The following is a 10000-nucleotide window of genomic DNA, read 5'->3' on the forward strand; positions in this document are numbered from 1 at the left end:
GTGAGCACCACAACCCCCTCCAGATGTTTCAATGACATGTTTAAGGTGGTTAGCACCAACATCCTTCAAAAGTTTCATTAGAATGTTGAAGGTGAGCACCACAACCTCAAGATGTTTCATTGGAATGTTGAAGAAGGTGAGCACCACAACCTCCTTCAGATGTTTCATTGGAATGTTGAAGGTGGGCACCACAACCCCCTTGGACCTTCAGATGTTTCAGCCTTTCCCTAACTTTGTTGCAGGAGAGTCTGTGGAGACATGGTGTGATGCACGATCCCCTCAAGAAGAAGATGGTCAGTTTGTCGTCTCCTTCTTGCTCCTACAGGTAAAAGCCAGTAAATTAGAATATTTTGAAAAACTTGATTTATTTCAGTAATTTCATTCAAAAGGTGTAACTTGTACATTATATTTATTCATTGCACACAGACTGATGCATTCAAATGTTTATTTCATTTAATTTTGATGATTTGAAGTGGCAACAAATGAAAATCCAAAATTCCGTGTGTCACAAAATTAGAATATTACTTAAGGCTAATACAAAAAAGGGATTTTTAGAAATGTTGGCCAACTGAAAAGTATGAAAAATATGAGCATGTACAATACTCAATACTTGGTTGGAGCTCCTTTTGCCTCAATTACTGCGTTAATGCGGCGTGGCATGGAGTCGATGAGTTTCTGGCACTGCTCAGGTGTTATGAGAGCCCAGGTTGCTCTGATAGTGGCCTTCAACTCTTCTGCGTTTTTGGGTCTGGCATTCTGCATCTTCCTTTTCACAATACCCCACAGATTTTCTATGGGGCTAAGGTCAGGGGAGTTGGCGGGCCAATTTAGAACAGAAATACCATGGTCCGTAAACCAGGCACGGGTAGATTTTGCGCTGTGTGCAGGCGCCAAGTCCTGTTGGAACTTGAAATCTCCATCTCCATAGAGCAGGTCAGCAGCAGGAAGCATGAAGTGCTCTAAAACTTGCTGGTAGACGGCTGCGTTGACCCTGGATCTCAGGAAACAGAGTGGACCGACACCAGCAGATGACATGGCACCCCAAACCATCACCCAACCATGCAAATTTTGCATTTCCTTTGGAAATCGAGGTCCCAGAGTCTGGAGGAAGACAGGAGAGGCACAGGATCCACGTTGCCTGAAGTCTAGTGTAAAGTTTCCACCATCAGTGATGGTTTGGGGTGCCATGTCATCTGCTGGTGTCGGTCCACTCTGTTTCCTGAGATCCAGGGTCAACGCAGCAGTCTACCAGCAAGTTTTAGAGCACTTCATGGTTCCTGCTGCTGACCTGCTCTATGGAGATTTCAAGTTCCAACAGGACTTGGCGCCTGCACACAGTGCAAAATCTACCCGTGCCTGGTTTACGGACCATAGTATTTCTGTTCTAAATTGGCCCGCCAACTCCCCTGACCTTAGCCCCATAGAAAATCTGTGGGGTATTGTGAAAAGGAAGATGCAGAATGCCAGACCCAAAAACGCAGAAGAGTTGAAGGCCACTATCAGAGCAACCTGGGCTCTCATAACACCTGAGCAGTGCCAGAAACTCATGGACTCCATGCCACGCCGCATTAACGCAGTAATTGAGGCAAAAGGAGCTCCAACCAAGTATTGAGTATTGTACATGCTCATATTTTTCATTTTCATACTTTTCAGTTGGCCAACATTTCTAAAAATCCCTTTTTTGTATTAGCCTTAAGTAATATTCTAATTTTGTGACACACGGAATTTTGGATTTTCATTCGTTGCCACTTCAAATCATCAAAATTAAATGAAATAAACATTTGAATGCATCAGTCTGTGTGCAATGAATAAATATAATGTACAAGTTACACCTTTTGAATGCAATTACTGAAATAAATCAAGTTTTTCCAAAACATTCTAATTTACTGGCTTTTACCTGTACAAGGTTAAGGATCATTTTCAAGACTTTCTGATCAAATGCTGCCACAACTTTGGTGTGGAAAGTTCTCTCACTCGTCATGATCTCTTCTCAAATGTTCCAGAAGCTTCCAAAGAAGGGGTGGAGCGCAGCACAGGCACAGCTGCTGTCTTCTAAACTGCAGAGCACACGTTTGGATGATCCACCATCTTCAGGCTGTTAGATTAATTTACTAAAGTTTTTTTGTTGGCTAATTCTTTTGTTGAATCAATTAAAACTTCACTTCTACAGCAAATGGGCTTTTTTTTTTTTTTTTTTTTTCAGGAAATCTTTATTAAAGAAATAGGACATGTATAAAAGTACAGCTGGTTGTCATGGTGATGGAGGGCAGGTTACTCATGATTGTTAATAAGACCTCAGGTCAGGAGGTCCTCCAAGGTCCACTGTGAAGTGTGAGATGAACAGTCTGTGGAAGGCATGGCACTTATCTGTCCTCGGACTAGAAGGTTCTGGTCCTACACCAGGCTGCCGGGCCAGGAGACCACGGTCAGAGCCACTCTGCTGCGTTGCTCCTTCAGCATGGGCACCAGCGCCGAGTGGCTCATCCCTGCTGTGGACAGGTTGTTGACGGCCACGATCATGTCTCCACACCTGCAGGGCACACGGGTGATGTCGTCATGGCAACACAGGTGAGGCTACCTGTCAGGCTCCAAGTGTCACTTTAAAGACCACGCAAGGGATGCCACCTTTCATTTCAGACCATACCTGGACTCCAGGCCGGTACCTGACAAAACCAATGTTGGTACTTTTGTGTTAAGACAAAAACTTCAACCTCTTGGTTAAAACCAGTTTGAGTCTTAGACTTTGTCTTCCAAAGACCTTTTTATGACCCTGTACACATTCTTGGGGCTTGCTGGGGATGTCTCCTACAACCACCTTCTCAGATCACTAATGTTGGATTTGTCTCTTTGGTCAAAGGTCATCTTCTAATGGACGTTTTACTAACGGCCTTAGCTGTACTCACCCGTCTTTCTCTCTCTCCCCCTCCCAGGAGACACCATTGGCCCTAACCCCCCCCCCCCCCTCTCCTCTACTTTATTTTTGTCAAATGTACTGAAATAGTTCAATATTTTACTTGTACAATCTAAAACATTGTTCAAAACAATCATTTGTATTGAATGTTAAACATGTTTCCATTGACTACATTCCTGTCATGTACTAGTTCTCTGCTTCACCTTTGATGTCACACCAAACAAGGTTGTTATTGTTGGGGACTATCTCGTCACCTGACTGATACTAGTCCACAACAATAGCAACCTTCATCTGGAACAGTATCAGTCAGGTCACAAGATGTTGTGACCTGACTGATACTAGTCCACAACAATAGCAACCTTCATCTGGAACAGTATCAGTCAGGTCACAAGATGTTGTGACCTGACTGATACTAGTCCACAACAATAGCAACCTTCATCTGGAACAGTATCAGTCAGGTCACAAGATGTTGTGACCTGACTGATACTAGTCCACAACAATAGCAACCTTCATCTGGAACAGTATCAGTCAGGTCACAAGATGTTGTGACCTGACTCATACTAGTCCACAACAATAGCAACTTTCAGCTGGCACAGTATCAGTCGCTGTGGACTAGGTCACAAGATAGTCCACAGCGACTGATACTGTGCCAGATGCTATTGCTATTGTTGTGGACTAGTATCAGTCAGGTCACAAGATATTGTTGTGATCTGACTGATACTGTTCCAGATGAAGGTTGTTGTTGTGGACTATCTTGTGACCTGACTGATACTGTGCCAGATGACTATTGCTATTGTTGTGGACTAGTATCAGTCAGGTCACAAGATATTGTGACCTGACTGATACTAGTCCACAACAATAGCAACTTTCAGCTGGCACAGTATCAGTCGCTGTGGACTAGGTCACAAGATAGTCCACAGCGACTGATACTGTGCCAGATGACAGTTGCTATTGTTGTGGACTAGTATCAGTCGGGTCACAATATATTGTTGTGACCTGACTGATACTGTTCCAGATGAAGGTTGTTGTTGTGGACTATCTTGTGACCTGACTGATACTGTGCCAGATGACTATTGCTATTGTTGTGGACTAGTATCAGTCAGGTCACAAGATATTGTTGTGACCTGACTGATACCATTCCAGATGAAGGTTCCTATTGACTATCTTGTGACCTGACTGATACGGTTCCAGATGAAGGTTCCTATTGACTATCTTGTGACCTGACTGATACTGTGCCAGATGACTATTGCTATTGTTGTGGACTAGTATCAGTCAGGTCACAAGATATTGTTGTGACCTGACTGATACTGTTCCAGATGAAGGTTGTTGTTGTGGACTATCTTGTGACCTGACTGATACTGTGCCAGATGACTATTGCTATTGTTGTGGACTAGTATCAGTCAGGTCACAAGATATTGTTGTGACCTGACTGATACCATTCCAGATGAAGGTTCCTATTGACTATCTTGTGACCTGACTGATACGGTTCCAGATGAAGGTTCCTATTGACTATCTTGTGACCTGACTGATACTGTTCCAGATGAAGGCTCCTATTGACTATCTTGTGACCTGACTGATACTGTTCCAGATGAAGGTTGTTGTTGTGGACTATCTTGTGACCTCACTGATACTGTGCCAGATGACTATTGCTATTGTTGTGGACTAAAATCAGTCAGGTCACAAGATATTGTTGTGACCTGACTGATACTGTTCCAGATGAAGGTTGTTGTTGTGGACTATCTTGTGACCTGACTGATACTGTGCCAGATGACTATTGCTATTGTTGTGGACTAGTATCAGTCAGGTCACAAGATATTGTTGTGACCTGACTGATACTGTTCCAGATGAAGGTTGTTGTTGTGGACTATCTTGTGACCTGACTGACACTGTGCCAGATGACTATTGCTATTGTTGTGGACTAGTATCAGTCAGGTCACAAGATATTGTTGTGACCTGACTGATACCATTCCAGATGAAGGTTCCTATTGACTATCTTGTGACCTGACTGATACGGTTCCAGATGAAGGTTCCTATTGACTATCTTGTGACCTGACTGATACCGTTCCAGATGAAGGCTCCTATTGACTATCTTGTGACCTGACTGATACCGTTCCAGATGAAGGTTCCTATTGACTATCTTGTGACCTGACTGATACTGTTCCAGATGAAGGTTGTTTTTGTGGACTATCTTGTGAACTGACTGACACTGTGCCAGATGACTATTGCTATTGTTGTGGACTAGTATCAGTCAGGTCACAAGATATTGTTGTGACCTGACTGATACGGTTCCAGATGACGGTTATTGTTGTGGACTATCTTGTGACCTGACTGATCCTGTTCCAGATGAAGGTTCCTATTGACTATCTTGTGACCTGACTGATACTGTTCCAGATGAAGGTTCTATTGACTATCTTGTGACCTGACTGATACTGTTCCAGACGAAGGTTCCTATTGACTATCTTGTGACCTGACTGATACTGTTCCAGACGAAGGTTCCTATTGACTATCTTGTGACCTGACTGATACTGTTCCAGATGAAGGTTGTTGTTGTGGACTATCTTGTGACCTGACTGATACCGTTCCAGATGAAGGTTCCTATTGACTATCTTGTGACCTGACTGATACTGTTCCAGATGAAGGTTCCTATTGACTATCTTGTGACCTGACTGATACCGTTCCAAATGAAGGCTCCTATTGACTATCTTGTGACCTGACTGATACTGTTCCAGATGAAGGTTGTTGTTGTGGACTATCTTGTGACCTGACTGATACTGTGCCAGATGACTATTGCTATTGTTGTGGACTAGTATCAGTCAGGTCACAAGATATTGTTGTGACCTGACTGATACTGTTCCAGATGACGGTTATTGTTGTGGACTATCTTGTGACCTGACTGATACCGTTCCAGACGAAGGTTCCTATTGACTATCTTGTGACCTGACTGATACCGTTCCAGATGAAGGCTCCTATTGACTATCTTGTGACCTGACTGATACTGTTCCAGATGACGGTTGTTGTTGTGGACTATCTTGTGACCTGACTGATACTGTGCCAGATGACAGTTGCTATTGTTGTGGACTAGTATCAGTTGGGTCACAATATATTGTTGTGACCTGACTGATACTGTTCCAGATGAAGGTTGTTGTTGTGGACTATCTTGTGACCTGACTGATACTGTGCCAGATGACTATTGCTATTGTTGTGGACTAGTATCAGTTGGGTCACAATATATTGTTGTGACCTGACTGATACTGTTCCAGATGAAGGTTGTTGTTGTTGTGGACTATCTTGTGACCTGACTGATACTCGGCCAGATGACTATTGCTATTGTTGTGGACTAGTATCAGTCAGGTCACAAGATATTGTTGTGACCTGACTGATACGGTTCCAGATGACGGTTATTGTTGTGGACTATCTTGTGACCTGACTGATCCTGTTCCAGATGAAGGTTCCTATTGACTATCTTGTGACCTGACTGATACTGTTCCAGATGAAGGCTCCTATTGACTATCTTGTGACCTGACTGATACTGTTCCAGATGAAGGTTGTTGTTGTGGACTATCTTGTGACCTGACTGATACTGTGCCAGATGACTATTGCTATTGTTGTGGACTAGTATCAGTCAGGTCACAAGATATTGTTGTGACCTGACTGATACTGTTCCAGATGACGGTTGTTGTTGTGGACTATCTTGTGACCTGACTGATACTGTGCCAGATGACTATTGCTATTGTTGTGGACTAGTATCAGTCAGGTCACAAGATATTTTTGTGACCTGACTGATACCGTTCCAGATGAAGGTTCCTATTGACTATCTTGTGACCTGACTGATACTGTTCCAGATGAAGGTTGTTGTTGTGGACTATCTTGTGACCTGACTGATACTGTTCCAGATGAAGGCTCCTATTGACTATCTTGTGACCTGACTGATACTGTTCCAGATGAAGGTTGTTGTTGTGGACTATCTTGTGACCTGACTGATACTGTGCCAGATGACTATTGCTATTGTTGTGGACTAGTATCAGTCAGGTCACAAGATATTGTTGTGACCTGACTGATACTGTTCCAGATGACGGTTGTTGTTGTGGACTATCTTGTGACCTGACTGATACTGTGCCAGATGACTATTGCTATTGTTGTGGACTAGTATCAGTCAGGTCACAAGATATTTTTGTGACCTGACTGATACCGTTCCAGATGAAGGTTCCTATTGACTATCTTGTGACCTGACTGATACTGTTCCAGATGAAGGCTCCTATTGACTATCTTGTGACCTGACTGATACCGTTCCAGATGAAGGCTCCTATTGACTATCTTGTGACCTGACTGATACTGTTCCAGATGAAGGTTGTTGTTGTGGACTATCTTGTGACCTGACTGATACTGTTCCAGATGAAGGCTCCTATTGACTATCTTGTGACCTGACTGATACTGTTCCAGATGAAGGTTGTTGTTGTGGACTATCTTGTGACCTGACTGATACTGTGCCAGATGACTATTGCTATTGTTGTGGACTAGTATCAGTCAGGTCACAAGATATTGTTGTGACCTGACTGATACTGTTCCAGATGACGGTTGTTGTTGTGGACTATCTTGTGACCTGACTGATACTGTGCCAGATGACTATTGCTATTGTTGTGGACTAGTATCAGTCAGGTCACAAGATATTTTTGTGACCTGACTGATACCGTTCCAGATGAAGGTTCCTATTGACTATCTTGTGACCTGACTGATACTGTTCCAGATGAAGGTTGTTGTTGTGGACTATCTTGTGACCTGACTGATACTGTTCCAGATGAAGGCTCCTATTGACTATCTTGTGACCTGACTGATACTGTTCCAGATGAAGGTTGTTGTTGTGGACTATCTTGTGACCTGACTGATACTGTGCCAGATGACTATTGCTATTGTTGTGGACTAGTATCAGTCAGGTCACAAGATATTGTTGTGACCTGACTGATACTGTTCCAGATGACGGTTGTTGTTGTGGACTATCTTGTGACCTGACTGATACTGTGCCAGATGACAGTTGCTATTGTTGGGGACTAGTATCAGTTGGGTCACAATATATTGTTGTGACCTGACTGATACGGTTCCAGATGACGGTTATTGTTGTGGACTATCTTGTGACCTGACTGATACCGTTCCAGATGAAGGTTCCTATTGACTATCTTGTGACCTGACTGATACTGTTCCAGATGAAGGCTCCTATTGACTATCTTGTGACCCGACTGATACCGTTCCAGATGAAGGTTCCTATTGACTATCTTGTGACCTGACTGATACCGTTCCAGATGAAGGTTCCTATTGACTATCTTGTGACCTGACTGATACCGTTCCAGATGAAGGCTCCTATTGACTATCTTGTGACCTGACGGATACTGTTCCAGATGAAGGTTGTTGTTGTGGACTATCTTGTGACCTGACTGATACTGTGCCAGATGACTATTGCTATTGTTGTGGACTAGTATCAGTCAGGTCACAAGATATTTTTGTGACCTGACTGATACCGTTCCAGATGAAGGTTCCTATTGACTATCTTGTGACCTGACTGATACCGTTCCAGATGAAGGCTCCTATTGACTATCTTGTGACCTGACTGATACTGTTCCAGATGAAGGTTGTTGTTGTGGACTATCTTGTGACCTGACTGATACTGTGCCAGATGACTATTGCTATTGTTGTGGACTAGTATCAGTCAGGTCACAAGATATTTTTGTGACCTGACTGATACCGTTCCAGATGAAGGTTCCTATTGACTATCTTGTGACCTGACTGATACTGTTCCAGATGAAGGTTGTTGTTGTGGACTATCTTGTGACCTGACTGATACTGTTCCAGATGAAGGCTCCTATTGACTATCTTGTGACCTGACTGATACCGTTCCAAATGAAGGCTCCTATTGACTATCTTGTGACCTGACTGATACTGTTCCAGATGAAGGTTGTTGTTGTTGTGGACTATCTTGTGACCTGACTGATACTGTGCCAGATGACTATTGCTATTGTTGTGGACTAGTATCAGTCAGGTCACAAGATATTCTTGTGACTTGACTGATACTGTTCCAGATGAAGGTTCCTATTGACTATCTTGTGACCTGACTGATTCTGTTCCAGATGAAGGTCGTTATTGTAGTGGACTATTTTGTGACCTGACTGATACTGTTCCAGGTGAAAGCTGTGCCTGGTCTACACTAGTAGCCCTAAATCCCTGCCTCCTTAGGAGCTTGCGCCGGACACGGAGTTGACCGCTCAGTGCCTCACACACCTATACAGGAGGACTCAGGTTCGAGTCCCAGGTGGAACAGAAGCAGAGGCTGAACCAGGTGGGTTGCACTTGCAACTCCAAGACGTTAGATGGCAGTAGCATATGTGGTGTGTTGTTGACTTGAATGTGCTCGTCTTGTTGAGTCCTACAAAGTGATTATACTGTAAGTATTGTACTAACAGTATTACACACCAGCTGATTGATTGCAATGTGCAACTTAGTTGTAGTTTTCATTGAAGCTAGACGTGTTGAAATATGCATCGCTAATGCTAATCTGTAGCATGTCTATGGCATATCCATTGTAAATTAGCATCGAGCTAGCGCATTTTGAAAAGTGGAGCCTTAATTTCGAGCGGTGTCAATATCAGGCATGCTTGCTTTGTTGGCAATGCCAGCCGGAACATGACCTCGAGGTAGCCCGGCTGCGTATTGGACTGCTGGTTTGCTCGCCAAGTGTTTGAGCCGGTGCACATGCAACAAAGGTTTTAATACCAAGCACCGTTTGATTTGACGTGAATTTCTACAAGGTAGTACTCATTGATTCCTTGCCACCTGCTTCAAGTATAGAACTCAAGCACGTTTGTGCATGCCCTGCACCCGCGTCATGGAGGAGGCCATGACTCACTTGAGGCGTCCGTCGTAGTACGCCGGCGTGCCGAGGACGATGGTCTTGATGAAGAAGGCCTGGTTGGCGTGGCTTTCTTCGTAGCCGCCCACAATACTGAAGCCCCAGCTGCCGGGGTGGCTCCTGCGCAGCACGATGTGGTGACTGCTGTGCAGGGAGCTGCAGCACAAAGCACAAAGCTTCTGTTTGTGGGGCGC

The 10000-nt window shown here is 43.9% G+C and overlaps 2 protein-coding genes across 8 annotated transcripts in view; one reads left to right on the top strand and one right to left on the bottom strand.

The window, feature by feature from the left end:
• Positions 1-2174, top strand: part of gtf3ab (general transcription factor IIIA, b) — a 15253-nt gene extending 13079 nt beyond the window's left edge. Inside the window, 2 exon segments of the mRNA XM_072913439.1 lie at positions 243-325; positions 2004-2174. Of these exon segments, the coding sequence (XP_072769540.1) occupies positions 243-325; positions 2004-2115 (195 nt within the window). The 3' untranslated portion in view covers positions 2116-2174.
• lnx2a (ligand of numb-protein X 2a) overlaps positions 1939-10000 on the bottom strand; it is a 39393-nt gene continuing 31331 nt past the window's right edge. For 3 of the 7 annotated variants that reach the window (XM_061965972.2, XM_061965971.2, XM_061965970.2), the window contains 2 exons: positions 9804-9962; positions 1939-2530 (listed from right to left, as the gene is read on the bottom strand). In XM_061965972.2, the coding sequence (XP_061821956.1) occupies positions 2395-2530; positions 9804-9962 (295 nt within the window). In that variant the 3' untranslated portion in view covers positions 1939-2394. The remainder of the gene's footprint in view (positions 2531-9803; positions 9963-10000) is intronic. The other 4 variants (XM_061965966.2, XM_061965969.2, XM_061965967.2 and 1 more) reach the window with 2 other exon arrangements.

The sequence above is a fragment of the Nerophis lumbriciformis genome, linkage group LG07 (assembly GCF_033978685.3).
Source record: "Nerophis lumbriciformis linkage group LG07, RoL_Nlum_v2.1, whole genome shotgun sequence".
In the NCBI taxonomy this organism is placed as follows: domain Eukaryota; kingdom Metazoa; phylum Chordata; class Actinopteri; order Syngnathiformes; family Syngnathidae; genus Nerophis; species Nerophis lumbriciformis.